Below are 24,355 nucleotides of genomic sequence, written 5' to 3' on the forward strand. Positions count from 1 at the left end.
AATTCAACCACCAATTTAATACATCAATTTTTTTTGAGATAGAACAACTAATAGGACGAGCTATGCGTCCCTACGTAGCCACTTTCTCCCATGTAGGGGTAACTTCAATTCATTGACATTTCGTTCCTCGAAACAGCTGAGGGCTAAACAGTTCATCTCCTGAGAGTTACTCACGAATAGACAAATCGTTCTACTTCTGGGGAGTAATGGTTGTGGCAATGCAATTAGCTTCCAAAAGGACGAACCACAGACCCCTTTTCGCCCTTTGCAGCTCAGAGTGTAGGCCCAGTAAAAAAAAAGAGCTAAGCCAAAGAACAGGGAGTCTTTATCAGAGGTGTACATTGTGCTTCACACCGGAAGTGGTACCCCCATTCCGAGAGCGGACGCGATTAGTGAGTGTGGTGGGCATGATTACGGAGTCGCACGGTTATACCAGTCAAACCATTGCAAAGATTTCAAGCAAGACCGCAATCACTACTTATCAGGTTGATTGGTAGGGGGTCAAACAGAAGGAGTGGACTCAGGGAGGACAATCTGCTGTGGCTATTTCATGCATTGCCCATGAGTCATATTGCCACATTGAATATGCAGCATCAAGAGAACAACGAAAAACACGCGCAGCGAGAGAAGAAGACGAGGTTCTGTTCCGATCAGTTTGCCAGTGTTCTGGTACAATTAAAGTGAGTTTCCTGTATTTTACTGCTGCTGTTTCTGCATTGTGACACTGGTGGAGGCGCTGGGTACATGTTCAGGACGCTTACAACAGCCCCGCATCTAGTCTAGTAAGACTTCCGCGCATCGACACCCCCGTTCACCACAGCAGCTGGTGCCTGTTAGGCCTCAGCCCGGAGTTCGGTCCATTGCCGGAAAGCGTGACTGTGCCAGAAAGCATGACGGCGCCTGGAAGCACTGGCCCCAACATGTCCATTCCAAGCACGACACAGATGACTGTTTTGAACCCTCGATTTCCGGTTGACTTCCACGGAAACGCATATGAGGACGCACATGACTGGCTCGAAAAATTCGAGCACACAGCGAATGTTAACGGGTGAAACACCACACAAAAATTGGGCTACGTTTATTTTCCACTTCAAGACGGAGCCCTAACATGGTTCACGAATCGCGTGTGGTCGTGTTGGGACGAGTTCCGGCAGAAGCTCCTCGACATGTTCGCGAGCACTGAAAGACGAGAAATTGCACAGCGTCTCCTCGAGTCACCGATTAAGAAACCAAATGAATCCGTTACGATGTTTTTTGAGGACATGGCACGGCTATTTCGTCGAGCAGATCCTAATATGCCCGAAGCCAAAAAGGTTAGCATCCTTATGCGGGGCGGTAAGGAGCAGCTCTTCGCTGGTCACGTAAAAGTGTTGATGAATTCTCCAAGGAGGTGACAACTATCGAACGCACACTGCATCTACGTTATCGCGAGTATGACCGCCCAACGCACAGTGCACCGATCAGCGTGGAAGCCACGACCACAGCAACAACACCCGACGAAGGTTCTTTGCGCAAACTAGTACGAGAAATCATACAAGAAAAGGTCAATAAGCTCGTCACCATACTGAATGACGGCGCGATCGCCTCAGTAACGGAAGTTGTACGCCAGGAGATCAGGCAAGTGCTCTCGCTTCCTGAGCCGAACACGAGCACTCCCGGGGCAAGCTATGCAGACGTTGTCCGCTGACAGCCAGTGAACGTGCCGACACCACATCAGTACCATCAGCAACATCCGCCAACAGCACCTTGGTAATACAGAGAAACTTCGACGCCGAGGTGGCCACCACTACGAAAAATTCACATCTGGCGTACCCTGACCATAGGCCCCTGCGCTTTCACTGTCAGCAAGCAAGCCACATCGTTCAGTATTGCCCGTATCGCGTCGCAGGGTACCAAGGGTTTCCTTCCACTGTTCCTCGGTGCCATTTCAACGGAACACCTGACGTCGACACGAGTGTCATGACCCCGCGGGATGTTCCTCCTGGGTTTCGGTCACGCTCACCCTCTCCTGGACGTTATTCTCCATCCTCTAGACGGAGCACCACTGACATGCCAACAGGGAGATCTCCTAGTCCACGTCGGGGAAACTAAAAGCAGCGACCTCAGAGGGCAAGGTTGCGAATCATCGAAGTGCTGAAAATCCCCCAATACTGCCGAGCGAAGAGAGACACATTTTCAATGAATCGACGAAAATGGGGTTGTTACTGCCGAAGTTGCAGTTACGATTGACGGGCATGACGTCATGGCATTTGTCGACACTGGCGCGAACTTCTCAATATTGAGTGAGAGTCTGACAGACACGCTCAGGAAGGTTAGATTGGAATGGACAGGACCGCAGAATAGAGGAGTTGGAAGGCAGCTACTCACGCCTACCGGAAAGTGCACCGCAAGAATGACGATAGGCGATGCATCCTTCATCGCAACTTTTGTTATTCTTTCTGAGTGTTGCAAACAGGCAATCTTGGGAATGAATTTCTTGCGTGAATATGGTGCCACCATTAATATACCGGACGGTGTACTGATCTGTTCAACGGATCAAAGCGCAGCGCTACACCGAAAATCCCTTCGAGTCATTGACGGTGTGACCATACCTCTGTTATCGTGCCGCCTTGTTTCAGTCACGTGCAGCGAGCAGAATACTGGAGAAAGAATCGCTGAACAAGTATTGACGCTTCGACTCTCTCACGGTGTTGCAATTGCCAGAAGTATCGACAATGTTGTGTGCGGTGAAGCGGAGGTTCTGTTGACAAATTTTACCAACGAGCGACAACACATTACACAAGGCACATTAGTTGCCTACTTCGACGAGATTACCGAAATCCGCGAGAGCTGCGTAGTACAACACGACGAGCCGCAAGCCACGTCAGCCCCACCACCTATTGACGTAAGCGCAGCTTTGTCACCAGCGCAGAGACAGCGTCTTGTAGATCTTCTTCACCAGTTCAAAGACTGTTTTTTGTCGACCTCGAGGGCCAGTCAAACGCAACTGACGAAGCATCAGATAATAACGGAGGACATGGCAAGGCCAATACGACAGAACCCATAACAGGTAGCACCGAAAGAGCGTGAAGCAATCCAGGAACGAGTGAAGAAAATGCTTGATTATGACTTCATTCAGCCGTAAAGAAGTCCTTGGTAATCGCCGGTAGTGCTGGTTAAAAAGAAAGACAGAAGCTTGCTATTTTGTGTCGACTACCGCAAGCTGAACCGTGTGACAAAGAAAGACGTATACCCATTACCGCGCATCAATAATTCACTCGACAGGCTGAATTATGCACGCTACTTTTCGTTATTGGACCTCAAAAGTGGGTATTTGCGAATTGAGGTTGACGAGCAAGATAATGAAAAAACGACTTTTGTAACGCCTGACGGGCACATGAATTAAAATCTTGCCATTCGGATTGTGCTCAGCCTCCGCAACATTTCATAGACTGATGGATACCATTCTGGCAGGCCTTAAGTGGCAGACATGTCTGGTCTGTCTGAACAACGTCAATGTTTTTCAAAAACATTTGAGGAACACCTGAGCAGGCTGCTATCGGTATCCAGGGCAATAAGGTCTGCCGGCCTGACACTGAAATCTGAGAAGTGTGATCTCGGTTTCAAGGAGCTCCAGTTTTTAGGCCATGTGGTGAGCCATGAAGGTGTTCGACCTGATACCGATAAGGTTGCGGCCGTCAGAAAATTTCCGGTGCCAAAAAACAAGAAACCAGTTAGGCGTTTCCTTGTCCTATGTGCATACTACCTAAAGTTTATTGCCATTTTTTTCCACATAGCTTCACCGTTAACACGACTCACAAGAGAAGACGTTTCATTAACATGGGGTGACGATCAACAGGTGGTATTTGACAATCTCCGACAACGCCTGCAGACTCCGCCTGTGCTTTCTCACTTTGATGAGGATGCTACTACCATGGTCCACACAGATGCCAGCAACGTGGGTTTAGGCGCCGTACTCGTCCAGTGGCAAGACTCAGCCAAGCGTGTTATCGCATATGCTAGTAGGACGCTTTCCCGCGCCGAGTCCAACTTCTCCACAACGGCAAAAGAGTGTTTTGCAGTCATATGGGTGGTCATGATGTTTTGTCCGTACCTCTATGATCGTTCCTTCTACGTAGTCAGCGACCATCATTCCCTCTGCTCGCTGACCAACTTGAAAGACCCGTCTGATCGGCTCGCACGGTGGAGCTTACGCCTTCAAGAGTTTGATATGACGGTCGTGTATAAGTCCGGACGACAGCACGCTGACGCCGAATGCTTATCAAGGTCATCAACAAAGCACGACGATGACACAGAAGATGGCAGCATGACGTTTGTAAAAGTCGTTGACACCACTACGATTTGGTGCAAGCAGAAAGAAGACAGCGAGTTGCTTCCCCTTAATAAATTTCTGAATGACCGGACAAGAACCGTCCCTAGAAGATATACAAGGAGCCTGCCGTCATTCTGCTTACGTAGTGCTGTTCTTTATAAAAAGAACTTTTCTCGCAGAGGAAGCACCCACCTACTTGTCGTTCCGACGTCAATCCATGAGGAGATACTTTGTGCTTGCCATGATGAGCCAACGTCTGGTCATCTCGGATACACGCGCACATTACACGCGCGTGAGTGGGCATGGCGAGACGACAGCGACCATGTTGCAGACCACGAAGTTCTTCTTCGTTGTACAGGTTTCGCTGCTGACGGTCACAGGATTACCGAGCATGAATGACACGTGCGCGCTGCCGGTTGACACCATCTACCTTCCCGTGGCAGATCTGCATGTGCGGACGTCCAAACTGACCTTCTGTATGGATGCTCCGACGCAGCGACAGTTGCGCATGTCCGTGACATCAGCGACCAAGGCTATAGAGCATCAACTGCAGCATATCTTCGACAGTGGGCACGGCGAGACGACAGCGACCATGTTGCTGACCACGAAGTTCTTCTTCGTTGTACAGGCTAGCTACTCTGCTTCCAACATAAAAACTAGTGATGAAGTCATGTTAGTAGTTGTGCTGTGCCCAAGCACCTGTTTAAGTATTGCATATGAGTGCTATTGTCCATGCAAAATCTTACTCTGTGGTGACGTTGAGACAAACCCAGGACCTACGAACGCTGATTTATTACACAGTATTCTTCAGGGCCAAGCAGATATGAAGGCTGAAATACTACTATTAAAATTGATGAACGAACAAATAATGTGCGACATGGATTGTGATTTCCAGCTATTGAAGCCAAACTACAGGAATTTAAAGATAAATCTCCGGAAGTTGCAGCTCTTGAATCCACTGCAGCTTCCTTTAAAACTGTGCTATCATGGCAGAGCTCCAAGTTAACTGATCTCGAAGACCGAAGCCGTCGGGCAAACCTTATCATTCATGGTGTTCTCGAAAACACAAATGAAAATGACACCTGTCTTCGAACTGCTGTTGTAACCGATATATTCGAGAAAACATTGGGAGTGAAGTGCAAGTCCATAGCCCGCAATCACCATCTTGGCCGCCAAGGTAGTCGTAGGCCTGTCATAGCTTACTTTCAAGATTATCAAGAGAAACAAGAAGTCTTAAAGAATTCAAATAAAGTGAAGGGCTCCAATATTTATGTGCAAAATGATTATAGCCAGTGCACGCTGCGCAAGCGCCGCCTGCTTTGGGAAAGTGCAAAAGCTGAACGCGACAGCAGGAAACGGGTTACTCTTATTCACGACAAGATCAAAATTGATGGCAAATTTTTTGGCTGGTGTTATGTTTTGCCGCTCATAAGTTGATCGTGCGGATGGGACAGCACCAGAAGCTTCGTTATTCAAAGTTTCTTTCTCGGATCTCTCTCGGTAACTATACACCACTTATCCTATGGAATGCAAACTACGTCCGTCTCCTCCGCTGCTGGGGACAAATACACAATGTGAAACGAACCCGCTCTGCTAACCGGCTTGGAATGTTTGTGGTTTAGAGACAAGTCGCCGCGGCCGGGGGCAAACGCACAATAGGATTAAGCGACCCCGTCCTGCCTCCCCTGCCGGGCGCGAGCTCAGTGGAAGTAGGCGACACGCTCTGCCCTGGCGATCGGCCAAAAGTCGCAGCGATGCACGACCCGAGCACAGGGAAAGCGGAGAAAGTCAAAGGCCGCTTGCTACCTGCGGGGGCAATTATGTTCCGCGCGCAATCATGCAATTTCCGGCTTTGGAGGTTCGTCTCGGCTCGCTGGGTGTGGGAAAGGGCATGAATGTACCGGGTCTACAATGCCGATATCTCCCGAGCGTTAGAATTCCTGAGCGCGGGGGAGGTGGAGAGAGAGAGACGTGATGAGAAAGAGTATCAAAACGCCTGTTTAAACTGTAGAAGCGCTGCTGTCGAGAGTAAGGTCAGCCCAGTAGGGAGTGACTTAATCTTAGTGGAAACAGATTGGATGAGAGAATGTTGAGGCGGACCAGCAGTGGCCCCCTCCCCTTTTTCTTTGTTACCGCAAGATGCTTAAGACTGGAGGCAATCCGTTTCTCTTCAGTCGAGGCTGCAATCACCTAACTGATAGATCAGTACGACTCCGTACGATGCGACTTTTGTCTGGGCCGTAACCACTTGGTGGTCGAACAGTGAGACTAAGTACGTTGTATGTAGTAACAGTGCTCTAGGCTCTAACTTAAGAAAAGTTAAGTAGAAGAGTAAGACGCTGTTGATGTCTGTGTTATCATGAGTGTGCTTCGGCAAGATGTACATATGACTGTAAATATTTCGCTGTAATATACCTTCAAGTTTTCGTTACCTCCAACCTGCCTCCTGCTTCATCGACGCCGATCATCTCCTTGACGGGACTTCAATCCACATCAAGGAGATCAACGAACGAAAAGGAAAACTTAACTGGCGCAGTCGACAGGGATCGGTGAGCTCTGCAGCACCATACACTGGACCAGCGCTGAGAGGACTGAGGGGCAAGGCATCCAACAGCCACCAGCGGCAAAGTCGAGACGCTCCCACAGCAGCCAACTCCGGCACCGTGGAGGAGATCCGGGAACGACAGTGCATACAGCAAAGGGTGAGCAGGATTTCTTGCGTGCTTCTCTAGTTGGCATGGCAGTTTATGTGTAGAGCACATGGTGAGAACACGCGGGGGTGCTAAAACAATGGAGTCTAATGAAGATGAGGGTACGAGTGCGGCAGATGTGAATCGGAGCCGAGAACCATCCAATGATGGTATTCAAAATTCTGATCAGTCAAATGAGGTGACAGTGCCTACTCATAGGCAAGAATCGATGCAGCAGGCATCTCAGGTTTTGCCGAAATCAAGCGAAGCGAGAACGCTCGAGCTTGAAATTCAAAAACTCAATCTTCAGATTCAGTACGAAAATTTATTGCAGGCTAGAATGAACGCGGAACGTCTCAATGGCACGTTGTTCAACTCTGGGTCGGAGACGGGTGATCAGAGGCGCCGGGGTTTCGATTCTGTTCAGCAATGTGCAAAAGTGCTAAAAGGGTTCCGCCTGCCGAGTGACGCGGATGTCCCACTATGGTTTGAGGAAGTAGAAAAACTTTTTGCTACTTACCAGGTACCGCACGAGAGCCGCGTGCATTTGGTTATGCCAGCGCTAACTGAGCGAGTCCGTTACCTACTGCGTAACCTCAACCCTGAAGAGAGTGCAGATTATGAGTCAGTTAAAGCAGCAGTGCTGACGGAACTGAAGCTTTCTCCGGCAGAGTACCTGCTGAGGTTCGAAAGAGCCGTAAAGCGTAAGGAGGAGACGTGGGCACAGTTCGCGTCCCGCGTGAAAACCTATTTCGCATACTACCTCCAAGTGAGAGAAGCCGACACGGTAGAAGTGATGGCAGAACTCATGGTTGCTGACCGCATAAAATCGGGCCTTAGTACGGAGGGTCTTGAGTATGTGAGATTAAGGGAAGGCGAGGGATGGCTTAGGCCAACTGAGATCGCGAAAGTGCTCCAAACTTTCGAGCAAGCGAAAGGGAAAGGGCGTGCTTCAAAGCAACCAACTGTAGAAATGGGGCAGAAGCCGGCGACACGAGTTGAGAAAGGGGCTCTGAAATACCACTTATGTCACGGCTCAGGCCATTTCGCTAAAGAGTGCCCGAAGGCTAGTGATAAGGAGAACAACCCCAAGAAGGCTACCGAGCCAAAGCGGAAGGTTCAAAAGGTAACGTTATCCCACGAGACGGATACTGAAATACCTACTGGAGTACTTAGCGCAAAGGTGAAGTCTCTGAAACACGAGGGTGAAGGCACAGATAAACTGCAGTTAATTCCTGTATCATGTGCAGGCATATCCGCAAATGCGATTTTGGATACGGGGAGTGAGATAACCGTCATCCGGGAGAGTCTGCTTCCGCGAAGTGTTGTAGAGCCGTCTGGCACGGTAAGATTGGTGTCCGCTTTCGGTAAAACTATCGAGGCAAGGCTAGCTACGTTACCGGTCAAATTAAATAGCCCGCGAGAGGTTACGGAGCCTCAGAACGTCGACCTACTCTGCGCGTTAACTGATGAGCTCGTCGAGGGCACAGATTGTTTGTTGACCAAGGACGATTGGAAACTTTTGTTGAAGGCCAGCAGCCCTCTGGCATCCTGTCGAGCGCCGGCCGAGCCTGCTCACGAGGCGGAACAAGCAGTAGAGAAACAAAAGGTAGTTGCCTGCAATCTTACTTTGAAGGAGAAAGATGATTCCGGGGAAGAGGCGCAAACTGATGGAGAAAGGGAGGCGTCATTAGGCCAAAGAGTAGAGTTCCGCAATGTGCAGTTGGGTGACACTACGCTAAAGAAATGTTGGGAAGATGCGCGTAGTGGGAAATCCGGCATGTTTATTTCAGACGGACTATTATACCACTGCGACTCAATAGCAGGCACTCGAGTGAGTCAGCTAGTTGTCCCCAAAGATAAGCGCACAGAGGTGATGCACTTAGCACACGAGTCACTATGCGGGGGGCACCTAGGGTCAAAGAAAACAAGAGCTCGCATTAGGTATAATTTTTTTGGCCGGGTATGGCGAAGGAGATATTAGAGCATTGTCGTTCGTGCCATGAATGTCAAATTCGTTCCGACAAGCGTCGCACGGATAAAGTGCCTATAACTCCGCTCACTAGACCCGAGCACCCTTTCCAAGTTGTCAATGTAGATGTGATCGGACCCCTAGACACACCGTCAGCGAGAGGGCATAAGTACGCACTGTGCTTAGTGGATCTTTGCACAAGGTGGCCAGAGGTGATCCCACTGCGCTCTTTGACAGCTAAGGCGACTTGTGATGCACTGATTGAGATATTCAGTCGCACAGGCGTTCCGGAGATGATCTGTTCCGATCAGGGCACTAATTTCAAATCGCAGCTCACGCAAACGATGCTGGAGAAATTAGGTTGCATGCCAAGATTTTCAACCCCAGAACACCCAGAGAGTAATGGAGTTGTAGAAAGGTGGAACCGAGTACTCAAAAACATGTTGTATCATGTCATTCAAAGAGACTCCAAGAATTGGGACAAATTGATCCCAATGGTTTTATGGGCTTATCGGGAAGTCCCCCATGAGGTAACCGGAGTAGCTCCGTTTCGTCTATTGTATGGAAGGAATCCCACGGGACCGCTTCTAATACTGCAGAAGACTTGGACGGGAGAAATGCCGGTGCCCGCAACATTGAGAGAAAACCCCGCCAAGTATTTACGACAGCTTAAAGAGCAGCTCGAGACGGCCGCTAATATAGCTGAGCTAACTAGTGCAACTCATCAGGAGAGTTACGCCGGTGCTTATAATCGCAGCAGCAGGCTCAAAGCTTTTAATGTTGGCGACCAAGTTGTGGTTTTCGACAATGATCGGAGTGGTAAAATGTCACCTAAATGGCTAGGCCCATTCACAGTGGTTGGACGTGAGCGCGAACATTCTTATCGCGTTGAAACATCTGAGGGAAAGGTGAAAAGTGTCCACGCCAACAACATTCGACCTTACTATGCAAGAGTCAGTCATATTGGGGTCGTCTTCGATGAGGACCATGATTTTGGGGAGGTGGAATATGCCCCACAGCCAACCACTGTGAAGCGGGAAGAGCTAGTGGTAACGAGCGAGAAGGTTGCTCACCTTGATGCTGATGCGCAGGCGGAAATACAGGCGGTGTTCCAAAAACATTGCACACTCTTTGACGGCACTCCGGGTATAGCAAAGGTAGATGAACATAAGATAGAAGTAGAACCGGGTCACCAGCCAAAAAGGGCGTTTCCGTATCGGGTGCCGGAACTATTAAAGAAAGAAGTCAGCCGGCAAGTTGACGAACTTTTGACTTGGAAGTTGATCTACCCCACGGAGAGTGAGTTTGCACACCCGGTAGTATGCGTCGGAAAAAAAGATGGGACTATCCGCATGTGTGTGGACTACAGAGCGCTAAATGCCGTCACCAAAGCGGATGCGTTCCCGATGATGAATCCCCAGGAATTAATTTTCCGAGTAGGCAGAGCGCAGTTCATTACGGTAGTGGACCTTAGGCGCGGGTACTGGCAGGTACCGATGGAAGAAAAGAGTCAGAAATTCACCGCATTTGTAACGCATGAAGGTCAGTACGCATGGAAAGTAATGCCTTTCGGGCTGAAAAATTCCGCGGCAACCTTTCAAAGAATGGTAAACAAACTCTTGTCGCAACATCAAGTGTATGCTACGGCATACCTAGATGACATTGCTATTTTTTCTAGCACTTGGGAGGAGCACTTAAGGCATCTCGACATTATTCTTAAGGTCTTAGAGAAGGCGGGACTGAAAGCCAGCCCGGAGAAGTGTCAGATTGCGCAATCCCACATACATTACCTGGGTCATATTGTCGGTTCAGGGACACACGCACCAGACCCAGAAAAGATAGCAGCAGTTAAGAACTTGGTACCACCGCGCACCAAAAAGGAACTACGCAGCCTGTTAGGACTTTGCGGCTACTATCGAGAGTACGTCCGAGGATATGCAGAGGTGACGAGCCCGCTCACGCTGTTAACAAAGAAAGCGGTACCTAATAAGATACCCTGGCCGGAGGAAGCTCAGGCGGCATTTGAGACTCTCAAACGATCTTTGTGCGAGGCTGTGGCGCTAAACACCCCTGAGCCATCTCAGCCCTACTGGCTTTTCACAGACGCATCAGCTACGGCGGCGGGAGCATGTTTGGCACAAATGTCAGCCGAGGGAGAAGAGAAGCCCATTGCCTTTGCAAGCCACCGCTTCTCACCGACCCAGATGCGTTGGTCGACAATTGAGAGGGAAGCGTTCGCAATAATATGGGCCTTAAAGAAGTTCGACTACTGGCTTTTCGGTGCCATAGTAAACGTCGTTTCCGACCACAATCCGCTGTCGTACCTTACAACTTCGACTCCGCACGGGGCGAAATTAACAAGATGGGCGCTGGCTTTACAGCGATATCATGTGTCGGTACAACATCGGAAGGGAGTATGTAACGGTAATGCGGATGCGTTATCTAGGCTTCAGAATAGTTCGTGGAAGCCATCAGAATAACAGTGCCATGCCAACTGGGGGGGACGTGAATGTTCCTGCCCACGTGCTGCTGTATATTGTGGACTGTGTGATTGACAATTCAAGAAACAGACACTAGTGATCTCACTGCTTGAAGCAGCAATGCTGTACTTGATTGTTTAGCATGTATTTGTTTTCGTTTAGTGTATTCTTCTGTAGTGTTGACTTGCAATTGTGTTTAATGCTTGTGTACAACTGTGTGTGGTTAGAAAATCCAGTGACTTAATCGCGGCAGTGCTTTATCGTATCACTGAGCGTAAGACAGCCCAGTATACTCTTTAGGGGGGACGTGTTATGTTTTGCCGCTCATAAGTTGATCGTGCGGATGGGACAGCACCAGAAGCTTCGTTATTCAAAGTTTCTTTCTCGGATCTCTCTCGGTAACTATACACCACTTATCCTATGGAATGCAAACTACGTCCGTCTCCTCCGCTGCTGGGGACAAATACACAATGTGAAACGAACCCGCTCTGCTAACCGGCTTGGAATGTTTGTGGTTTAGAGACAAGTCGCCGCGGCCGGGGGCAAACGCACAATAGGATTAAGCGACCCCGTCCTGCCTCCCCTGCCGGGCGCGAGCTCAGTGGAAGTAGGCGACACGCTCTGCCCTGGCGATCGGCCAAAAGTCGCAGCGATGCACGACCCGACCACAGGGAAAGCGGAGAAAGTCAAAGGCCGCTTGCTACCTGCGGGGGCAATTACGTTCCGCGCGCAATCATGCAATTTCCGGCTTTGGTGGTTCGTCTCGGCTCGCTGGGTGTGGGAAAGGGCATGAATGTACCGGGTCTACAATGCCGATATCTCCCGAGCGTTAGAATTCCTGCGCGCGGGGGAGGTGGAGAGAGAGAGACGTGATGGGAAAGAGTATCAAAACGCCTGTTTAAACTGTAGAAGCGCTGCTGTCGAGAGTAAGGTCAGCCCAGTAGGGAGTGACTTAATCTTAGTGGAAACAGATTGGATGAGAGAATGTTGAGGCGGACCAGCAGTGGCCCCCTCCCCTTTTTCTTTGTTACCGCAAGATGCTTAAGACTGGAGGCAATCCGTTTCTCTTCAGTCGAGGCTGCAATCACCTAACTGATAGATCAGTACGACTCCGTACGATGCGACTTTTGTCTGGGCCGTAACCACTTGGTGGTCGAACAGTGAGACTAAGTACGTTGTATGTAGTAACAGTGCTCTAGGCTCTAACTTAAGAAAAGTTAAGTAGAAGAGTAAGACGCTGTTGATGTCTGTGTTATCATGAGTGTGCTTCGGCAAGATGTACATATGACTGTAAATATTTCGCTGTAATATACCTTCAAGTTTTCGTTACCTCCAACCTGCCTCCTGCTTCATCGACGCCGATCATCTCCTTGACGGGACTTCAATCCACATCAAGGAGATCAACGAACGAAAAGGAAAACTTAACTGCTGGGATGAAGCCAAAAATGTGCGTGTAGCCCTTAATCCGCAAGCTACAGGTTCTGATTGACCCGCTCGACACTGTGTGTCCAAAAGTTTGAGAGTGCTTAACGTAAACGCGCAAAGCCTGTCAAATGAAGTTGACAAGCTCGAGTACCTTCTACTCACCTACGACCCTCACATTACAATAATCACAGAAACCTGGCTGCACGAAGGTATAAATGATTCAGTACTAATTCCTCCGAGATATCAAATCTTCAGACGTGACCGGCCAACAAGAGGTGGTGGTGTAGCAGTAGTTCTCAAAGATTGTATTAGTGCTCGGCCCCTTCAACAAATTCATGAGCGCGAAAGTTTATTCCTTAAGGTAAGCTGCTGCGGCCATTACTTCACCGTATGTGCCATCTACAGACCACCCTCTTCAACACACGATTATCTGTCTAGACTATATGACCACATGTGCATGTTTAAAAATGATCGTCTGATTCTTGCAGGTGATTTCAACTTGCCCAATGTCGACTGGCACGTCCCATGATTTATTGATTGATTTGTGGGGTTTAACGTCTCAAAATCACGATATGATTATGAGAGACGCCGTAGTGGAGGGCTCCGGAAATTTTGACCACCTGGGGTTCTTTAACGTGCGCCCAAATCTGAGCACACGGGCCTACAACATTTCCGCCTCCATCGGAAATGCAGCCGCCGCAGCCGGGATTCGAACCCGCGCCCTGCGGGTCAGCAGCCGAGTACCTTAGCCACTAGACCACCACGGCGGGGCGTCCCATGCTCTAGCTGTGATGTAACGACGTTAAACCCTCTCGCTGACATTGCCTTGATGTGCGATCTGGTGCAGATTGTTAATGAGTGCACCAGAGAGGCTGGAAACACCCGTTCCACACTCGACCTAGTCTTTTTAAATTCCGATGTATGCAAATACTTGGTCTCAATTGAAGATGGCATTTCGGACCATAAAGCAGTATTTTTATCCTTCAGTATTGGTAAAAACAAAGCACACCGACAAGAGACCAGACATGTCATTAAGGATTACTCGAAGGCGGATGACCAGGCCATTTTGGATTATATGTGGTTCTTATGTGATGATCTTTCTGATGATGTGACGATCGCCTGGAACGAAATAAAAATTGCGATACATTACCGCACTGATAAGTTTATGCCAAGCAAACGGGTTAGGAAAAACCGAAATAACCCATGGATTACTAGAGATATCATACATTTGCACCGCAAGCTAAAACGAGCTAGAAAAAAGAAAAATATACCCTGCAGACTTATCTCGTTGAAGGCCCAGCTTGCAAGTCGGCTAAGCGAAGCTAAAGCAAGATACTTCAACCACTCGCTTCCTAAATTTTTGAAAACAAACCCGGATAGATTCTGGCGGTACTTGAGCGATGCGCACAAAACACCGACCGAGATATCAGTAAATGGCTGTATTGTTAACGATCCAGTCAAAATTTCAAACCAATTCAATCAGTATTTTCACTCAGTATTCATTCAGGGAGATCATGCTGAGACAAACATTATTTCTCTGTCTACTATATCTGTCGATTTCATAACTGTCGAAGGTGTCCTTTCACTGTTACTGAGTGTTAAGACTAAATCTTCCGATGGTCCCGATGGCCTACCTAATGCATTTTTGCAACGTTACGTCGAACCTATCGCGCATGTCTTCACCCATATTTTTTGTCTTTCGTTTCATAATTCAATTCTTCCCGATGATTGGCGAACTGCACGTGTTATTCCCGTATTTAAAAAAGATGATCGCCCAAAGTTGAAAACTATCGCCAATATCATTAACTTCCGGTCCTTGTAAACTTCTTGAGCATATCATCAGCATTACATAATGTTATTTCTTGAAGAAAACAGTATTTTGACTCCTTTCCAGCATGGTTTTAGGAAGGGCCTCTCGACTACCACTCAACTTGTCACCACAATTCACGACTTCGCAATGGCACTTGATAAAGGCGACCAAATAGACACCATCTTTTTAGATTTTAGAAAAGCTTTCGACTGTGTTTGCCATAGTAAATTACTCACCAAACTTTCAAACATTGGCCTACCCATTACTGTAATTTATTGGATCCGCTCCTACCTTACCAACCGCAAACAGTTTGTCCAGGTCGAGGGCTGCTGCTCTGGGGTTCTACCTGTAACCTCGGCAGTTCCACAAGGCAGTGTCCTTAGCCCTGTCTTGTTTCTCATCTTTATCAATGACATCGTTTCATCAGTTGACACCTCCGTCATAAGCCTAAAGCTTTTTGCAGATGACTGCATTCTTTACAAGCCAATTAAAAGTGAAAGGGACCAAGAGTGCTTGCAGAACAACCTAAATTCTCTCTCGGATTGGTGCCATACCTGGTCGATGGAGTTAAACGTTAGTAAATGAGTCTATATGCGTATCTCAAATAAAATTACCCCTTTTGCATCACGCTACACCTTAAATAATAATCCGTTGATCGAAGTGAGCAATTTTAAATACTTGGGAGTCAATATTACCAACCGACTGTCGTGGAGTAACCACATTGATGACGCTTGTTCCTCCGCCTCTAGAAAACTAGGGTTTCTTGGACACAAACTAGAAAACGCGCCAACTCAGATCAAACTTCTTGCATATAATACATTTATTCGACCCCGTCTAGAGTACGCATGCGTAGCCTGGGACCCTTATTTTAAATAGGATGTTTATAAACTTGAAATGGTCCAGAGGAGAGCGGTAAGATTCATCTATAATGCCTATCACAATCTTGATCCACCTTCATCACTTATGGCTACTAACAACATTCCGCTGTTGAAACAGCGTAGAACTATAGCCATACTCAAGTTTCTTTTCCTGTTTCGTAATCATCAGTTTAATATCGCTCCCAGTAAACACATCTCTCCCTCTATTTCCAGGAAAACCAGGCATGCTCACAATTATGATCTGACACCTTACTTTGCACGTACTAACCTTTTCAAACAATCCTTCTTTCCGAGAACCATTAGCGAAGAGAGTGCACTGCCTTCAAATGTTTTTCCTGAACGTGGCCTTCCCGACTTTGAAAACTACATGCATCTTTTTGTGTAATCAAGACTGCTGATATTTCAATGCTAGATTACCTCATCTTATTATTTAAACTGTGTAGCTTTACTTTTTTGTGCTTGAAACTGTTTCGAGAAGTTTGTTCGCTTTTTTTTCTAGATATGTGTAACAAATTATCCTCTTTAGTATGACTTGTTTTTCAGTAACTTTGTGTATTCTAACTTGCTGTATAACTTGTTCGCCTTTCTCGCTATACTCCCTTTTTGTGCCCCTTCTGCTTGGTCTACGAACTGCAGTATGTAATAAATAAATAAAATAAAAACATTGGCCAGAATTTAACAAAAATGCTTCTGGCCAAGACTTCCAGCTATTGTGAAGCATTACGTGCGCACATGCCTCAATTGTCAACGACGAAAATCGCCACCGTTAAAACGAGCTGGACTATTACAACCAATTCAAGTGCCCATGGTACCTTTTGCCCAAATTGGAATGGATCTCCTTGGACCATATCCGACTTCCCATGCTGGCAACAAGTGGGTAATAGTAGCCAGTCATTATCTTACGCGCTACGCGGAAACAAAGGCTTTGTCAAGTGGCACCGCCGTTGAAACCGCTCGATTCTTCGTAGAAAATATCATCCTGAGGCACGGTGCCCCGACAATTCTAATAAGCGATCACAATGCCGCTTTCACGGCCGCGCTTCTGAAGACAGTGCTTGAGCTCAGTGGAACAGCCCATCAGAAAACCACTTCCTATCATCCACAAATCAACGGCTTAACAAAACGCCTCAACAATACTATTGCCGACATGTTGAGTATATATGTTGACGTGGGTCATAAGAACTGGGACGACGTTCTACCGTACATCACGTTCGCCTATGATACAGCGCAGCAAGAAACTACACGAAGAACGCCGTTTAGTCTCCTTCATGGCCGTGAAGTGACGATGATGCATGACGCCATGTTACTGCAGGACTGCAATGACATAATTTTGGACGCTGCATCTTTTACCCAACGAGCCGAAGAAGCGAGGCAGCTTGCACGCGTCCGAATCACTCAGCAGCAAAATTACGACGCCCAACGAATTCGCATTGCGCCCGCTTACCAGCTTCTACCGCAATACGGGGCACCCCTCTTTTTACGACGAAATGTTGACAGGGCGCCGAGTAGTTAAAGGCTTAGAACTTCCTAAAATGCCCGCTTACCAGCCTCTGCCACAATACGTGGCACCCCTCCTTCTACGACGAAATGTTTACGGGACTCCGAGTAGTTAAAGGCTTAGAACGTCCTAGAAAAGCTCTTTTTTGCCCCACACCGAACCGCCAGTGCCAGGAGGCGCCGTCCGGTCGGGAGGAATGCGTTAGTGGAAGGAAGCATACACAGACCGCTGACATCAGAAAGGTGAAGGGCAGAAGGGGGAGAGAGATGAAGAAGGAAGTGGAGGGAAGAGTGGAAGGGGGGCGCCCGAGGGGAGTCCACCAAATATTATTTTTCTCTTCTTCTCTATTTTCTTCTTTTTCTTTTCTTTTTCTTTCTTTTTTTTTCTTTTTTTTCTTTTCTGTCTTTTTTTCCTCTTTCCTTGCCCTCTGATTTGAGATTGTATAAAGCTGAGCACCAACAAACTGAACCTTTAATACTGATGAAGGCCAGACTCTAGGCCGAAACGTCGAAATAAACCACGTTGTGACCGCTCACGGAGGATCTACTGGACTATATGCAACGCTAGGGCCACTCAACCATCATGCCTGCCTATATATATATATATATATATATATATATATATATATATATATATATATATATACATGTGAGATCTAACAAACAATAATGCCAAGGAAGGTATAGGGAAAGTTATTAGGCCAATTGTAATGTAAATGAGAAGAAAGAAAAGCGGGTGAAAAGAGAAATCGCCGTGGGCAGGATCCGAACCTGAGACCTTGGAATAACGCGTTCGATGCTCTACCACTGAGCTACCACGACAGCTATCCCCCCTGCCCCGCCGCGGTGGTCTAGTGGCTAAGGTACTCGGCTGCTGACCCGCAGGTCGCGGGTTCAAATCCCGGCTGCGGCGGCTGCATTTCCGATGGAGGCGGAAATTTTGTAGGCCCGTGTACTCAGATTTGGGTGCACGTTCAAGAACCCCAGGTGGTCTAAATTTCCGGAGCCCTCCACTACGGCGTCTCTCATAATCATATAGTGGTTTTGGGACGTTGAACCCCACATATCAATCAATCAGCTATCCCCCCAGCCACTTTATTGGGTATATATGTCAATTTAAACGCGGGAGTGTCAGTCAGCGCCACTAGTAGCCATGGCGGTGAGTGTGGCACACTCTTAACAAGCCTGTTTGGCGTCACGTAGCACCTGAACTTATTGCTCATACTTGCTTGCTTGCTTGATACTTACTTTTGTGGCTCTCACCCACTAAGGGGGATTGGCCAAGAAGCTGGTGGTTAATGCAAGTCAATACCTTTAGGTTCTCCAGACTAGGGGAATAGGATTACTTTGTTTTGACTGTGAAATTAATTTGGCACGATGCAAAAAGAGGAGGAGGAAAGAAATAATCGAATTTGTGGAATAGCTGAAGTGTAATCATTTTAAAAGCTTTTCTGAAGGTTAAATTGTTGCAGTGTAACAGCTAAATAGTAAATGGTAGATTGGCTAGTAAAAATGAGAGCTGATCAATGGCTCAGCAAGGTAATCTTGTTTTACATAGGAATTCGCAGAACGCCCCACAGATGTTCCTGTCGCTGTGTCCTAATGAAGCAGTCCCAAAAGACAAAATAGTAGGAGTAGTAAGTGATATTCCTAGTTTTTATTAAAACTTTTAAGCAATTTTGTTTTGATTTTTGAAATGGTGACATGTGAGAAGAAATTGGTCAATATGTTCAGGTTCATTACAGCTTGAGCACAGAGGGGATGACACCAGACCAGACCTGTTTAAGTAGAAATTAAGAGGTGGTACACGGTAGCGTAATTTTGTTATAGAGGCTTCCAATTTACGCGTGGGACATTTATTATTCCTTGCGAAGTGCATGTGCGAGAAATTTGGATTCGGTATCGTAATTTTTGATCAGTCTTCACGAAGGGAAAGTTTTCTGAACCTCGCTGCTTTTACATAAGCTGTAAGAGGCAAGATTGGCACAATCGGAAGATCAAGGAATGTTTGCGCGAGTGTGTCAGCCATCTCATTTATAAATATACTACAATAACCTGGCACTTATAATATTCGCACTAGACGAATTTTCGCTGGGAATAATGTTTTAAAAGTTTGTAGTACTGCTGATGCCGATGACGATGTTAAAGATGAACACACGGAACACGAGTCAGTCCCCATCACAGCTATCGAAGGAGTCACAGGAAGTTTACGAATAGCAAGTATAACCGTCGGTAGTTCCGCTTCAAATATTGTGAATATTGGTGTATAATCTGGGAGGCGTAATGAAAATGACGAGAATAATGAGAGAGAAAAAATACCCACACCTGCCCTCTCACCACTCATTGATGCATCTGTTCAGTCACTATATTAGTACCTAATTGAGACAGGGGTTGTTCTGATAAGCTAATCAAAGATTTAGAGGGCAAGTGTTCAGCATTCATTGGGAAGATATCGTCCAATTCTATTTGAACCTAGCAGATTGGTTTCTCAGATGGTGTGATCTCAAATATATTAGCATATAAAGCATCTAGAAGTATTTGAGCAAATAGCACTTGGGGTTTATATACACGGGACCAATGCTCATTAAAAAAGACAGCGGGATCAGCAATGAATACAAACTGTCGCCTTTTTAAAGTGGATACAGAAAATTTTAAAAAGCTTTTAACTGTTAAAATATGGAATCTGCAAGCAAGAGTTGGTATCCGAGCTTCTTGATACAAAACATTGTTTGCTGGAAATTTTGGCATACCTAAAGAACTTCGAAGAGCTTTCGCTCTAAGATAGTCAATGGGTTTATTGTATGCTGTTCTACTAGAGAATAGTACACATCCGAATTCAAGAATCGGACGAACGTACATGCGATAAATCATAATCAGCGTATCTCTGCAAAGACCGGAACGGAGGCGGCCAAGCCTACCTATCATCCCAACAGCGCGTGTAGCCTTAATTTTATTATGTTCAATGTGATCATGCCAGCTCAGTTTTTGATCGTACAATACACCCAGATATTTAGTACAGTTAACTTGGGGAATTATTTCTTGATGGTACTGAAGACAAATAGTAACTGGTACGTCCAATGGAAAAACTATTAGTTTTCTTTACGCCATGTTTATTCCAAAGCACTTTATTCTTATCTACTTCTCCTAACCATCTCTGTACTCATACGTCATATATATATATATATATATATATATATATATGTGGGGGGGGAAAGAAGTGTGTACATAAGGGCTCGTTTTTTCCGTGTTTAATATAATATTGTTACGTAAAAATGACACGAGGTGTGTCTATTTAAAATCTCTATTCAAAATTATGCGTATGGCGTCGACTAAGATGGAAGCAGCACGCACAACCGACAGACCACTTCCTCGTTGTCGTCTTCTGGCCGCCGATACGTCAGCTACGTAGCATTACCCCCCCCCCCCCGGCGGTAAAAGCGCCGTCTCGGTGCACATTAACTACGGTCTTCACTAGGCAGGTGGTAAGGTTTTAGCCTGCTGACGTGCACAACATCACTGGGTGTGGTTGCAGGCAGGCTTGTGGTCTCAGATGCAGGAATGGTCTCATAGGTGACGTCGGTTACCTGGCGGATGATACGGTGAGGACCCATGTGTGAGACAATAACTTCTCTGATAAGCCAACTCGACGAACTGGGCACCACAGGAGAACAAGAGAACCGGGTGAGAAGTGAACGTCAGCATGCCGGCTGTCGCAGATGGCTTTCTGGGTGGCTTGCGAGGCCGAAAGTCTAGAGCGGGCAATCTGACGTGCGTGGTCGGCACGAGCAATGGCGTCGCGTGCATATTCGGTCGAGGGCGTTGTAATGGTTGGAAGTAAGCTGTCGAGTGGTAACGTCGGATCACGGCCATAAAGCAAATGAAAGGGTGAATAACCAGTGGTGTCGTGGCGCGAAGAATTGTACGCGAAGGTCACGTGAGGTAGCGCCAGGTCCAAGTCATGGTAGTCGGAGGACACATACATCGCGGGCATGTCCGTTAGGATCCGATTTAGCCGTTCGGTAAGGCCATTTGTTTGGGGATGGTAGGAAGTGGTCAGCTTGTGGTGCGTCGAGGAAGAGCGCAGAAGATCGTCGATCACACGAAACAAAAATGCGCGGCCACGATCCGTGAGTAATTGGCGAGGAGCGCCATGGTGTAGGATGACGTCGTGGAGCAAAAAGTCCGCAACGTCAGTAGCGGTGCTGGTGGGGAGCGCTCGAGTGATGGCATACCTAGTCGCATAGTCTATAGCAACAGCGACCCACTTGTTGCCCGATTTCGACTTGGGAAAAGGACCAAGAAGATCTATACCAACACGGAAGAAAGGTTCGGTTGGGATGGAGATCGGTTGAAGAAGTCCAGCCGGGGGCGCAATAGGTCGCTTCCTACGTTGGCATTTATCGCAGGAGGACACGTAACGGCGAACGGACCGGGCGAGACCGCACCAAAAGAAGCGGCGACGCACGCGGTCGTACGTCCGAGATACACCCAGATGACCAGCAGTTGGTTCATCGTGAAGCTCGTGCAGCACGGTTGAACCCAAATTTTTCGGGACGACAAGAAGGAGCTCAGGGCCATCTGGCTGGAGGCTACGATGGTACAGCGTGCCATTCAGGAGGACGTACATGCGAAGTGACGTGTCGTTCGGAGCAGATTCGAGGCGGTCAATAAGTTGTCGCAGAGAAGCATCACGACATTGTTCATCACCAATCTGAAGAAACTGGGACATTGACATGACGCTGAGGCTGGGCTCGATGTCTGGTTCGTCGGGCTGATCAACAGGGTAGCGGGATAAGCAATCGGCGTCCAGATGGAGACGTCCGGACTTATAAGCAACCGAGTAGGAATACTCCTGTAGGCGTAATGCCCAACGACCAAGTCGTCCAGTGGGGTCCTTCAGAGAAGAAAGCCAACACAACGCGTGATGATCTGCGATGACACGGAAAGGGCGGCCATACAAGTAAGGACGGAATTTCGAAACCGCCCAAACAAGAGCGAGACATTCCCGTTCTGTTATATAATAATTGCGCTCAGACTTAGAAAGCAGACGGCTTGCGTACGCGATTGCACGGTCGTTGCCCCGCTGAATTTGTGCCAAAACTGCACCAATTCCGTGACCACTCGCGTCTGTTCGCACTTCTGTGGGAGCATCGGGGTCGAAATGTGCAAGAATAAGAGGTGTCGTTAGAGCGGTGATTAGCTGAGAGAAGGCGTCAGCTTGAGGAGGGCCCCAAGAAAATGGGACGTCTTGTTTGAGAAGGTTGGTGAGTGGCCATGCGAGTGCCGCAAAGTTTTTCACGAACCGGCGAAAGTAGGAGCAGAGGCCCACAAAACTGCGAACATCATCGACAGAGCGTGGGACTGGGAAGTTTGTTACAGCGCATACTTTCGCTGGGTCTGGCCGTACGCCGGCAGCGTCAACAAGGTTACTTAATATGGTAATCTGACGAAGACCGAAGTGGCATTTGGAGGAATTGAGCTGCAGGCCGGCCCGTCGAAATATGGATAGAATGATCGAAAGGCGTTCAAGGTGGGTTGCAAAGGTAGGTGAGAAAATGATCACGTCGTCCAGGCAACACAAACATGTCGACCATTTAAATCCTTGTAGGAGCGTGTCCATCATTCTCTCGAAGGTCGCTGGAGCGTTGCAGAGCCCGAATGGCATGACCTTGAATTGGTAAAGACCGTCAGGGGTAACGAAGGCAGTTTTTTCTCGGTCCATGTCATCTACAGCAATTCGCCAGTAACCAGATTGGAGGTCGAGAGATGAAAAGAAGGTGGCGCCATGGAGGCAATCAAGGGCATCGTCAATGCGTGGTAGAGGGTACACGTCTTTTTTGGTAATTTTGTCGAGGTGGCGATAATCAACGCAGAAACACCATGAGCAGACTTTCTTTTTTACTAATACCACGGGAGATACCCAAGGGCTCGTTGATGGTTCGATTACGTTTTTCGTAAGCATTTTGGCCACTTCTTTCTGAATAACTTCTCGCTCAGACGCTGACACGCGGTACGGCCGACGGTGAATGGGCGCAGAGTCACCAGTGTTGATTCGGTGAGTGACAATTTTAGTCTGGCCCAAGGGACGATCGTCGGTGTCAAAAATGTCACTGTATGAGGCCAAAACTTGGCAGAGAGCATCGGCCTGGTGAGGCGACAGCTCCGATCCAATCATGTTTCGAAACATACCATCGTCTTAGCTGGGTGACCGTGAGACTGCCCTTCGATCAAGAGCAGATACAGCGACAACACTGACATCGTCCTCTGTTATGGCAGTTAGCTGGGCTAGAGACATCTGGCAGGGCAACACTTGAGGGGTGAAACCAAAGTTAAGGAGCGGAAGTAACACACAGTTATCTGCTATGGTCGCGATGGTATAGGGCACAGTAACACTGCGCGTCAGCCGAACGTCAGTAATTGGCGTAACGATATAATCACCGTCAGGAACGGGAGGGGTCGATGACAAAGACACGTACGTGACGGCTCGAGGTGGCAGGCGAACGAAAGTGGTTGGGCTCAAGCGGCTGGTGGGCTTTGCAGAGTAGTCGGCAAAGATTGGTAGATCAAGGCTGAGGGTACCAGACGAACAATCAATTAAGGCCGAGTGTGCCGAAAGGAAACCAAGGCCAAGTATGAGGTCACAGGGCAGCAGGCTAGCACGGCAAAAAGGACCACGGCGTGACGACCGGCAATGCTGACACGAGCAGTGCACATTCCAATTACTGTTACAGTACCGCCATCGGCAACACGTATTGCCTGCGTCGTAGATGGCGTCATAATCTTTTGTAAGCGGCAGCGTAGAGAAGCGCTCATAATAGACAGGTGCGCACCTGTGTCAATGAGGGCGGTCACAGGAACATGGTCGACTTGTACTTCAAGCAGGCTATGATGCGTGGGAAGCGTCAGTAGAGGATTTTCAGCCGTCATTGGTATTGCAGCTTCACCTCTATAAGCTGCAATCTCTAGTTTTCCTGCTGCGGTCGCCCAGAGAAGCTCGGCGAGGAAAAGCGCCGAGGTTGCGGAGAGCGGGATTGGCGACGTAGCGGCGACGGGGAGCGAGAGCTGTGGCGACCGGACGAAGGGGCGTCAGTGGAAGGCTCGTAAGATGACGACGAATAGAAATTGAAGGGTGTGGCGACTGAACGTCGAGGGGTCGTCGAATGCATGAGTGCCGAGGTAGATAAAGTCTGACGTGGATGGTTTGACCAACGGCGGCGGCAATAGCGAGAAACGTGCCCAGGCTGGTGGCAGGGAAAACAAATAGGCAGGTAGTCGGGTGTTCGCCATTCGG

The 24,355-nt window shown here is 47.9% G+C and overlaps 1 protein-coding gene and 1 long non-coding RNA gene across 2 annotated transcripts in view; both read left to right on the forward strand.

Moving 5' to 3' along the window:
* Nucleotides 1-24,355, forward strand: part of LOC119173285 (uncharacterized) — a 54,052-nt gene that overhangs the window by 11,589 nt on the left and 18,108 nt on the right. The window lies entirely within an intron of this gene.
* On the forward strand, nt 6,845-13,408 carry LOC142817193 (uncharacterized). The gene is made up of 2 exons (XM_075894251.1): nt 6,845-8,729; nt 13,368-13,408. The coding sequence occupies exons 1-2, from the start codon at nt 7,073-7,075 to the stop codon at nt 13,406-13,408; spliced, it is 1,698 nt and encodes a 565-aa protein (XP_075750366.1). The 5' UTR covers nt 6,845-7,072.

This window comes from Rhipicephalus microplus, chromosome 5 (assembly GCF_043290135.1).
Source record: "Rhipicephalus microplus isolate Deutch F79 chromosome 5, USDA_Rmic, whole genome shotgun sequence".
NCBI lineage: Eukaryota > Metazoa > Arthropoda > Arachnida > Ixodida > Ixodidae > Rhipicephalus > Rhipicephalus microplus.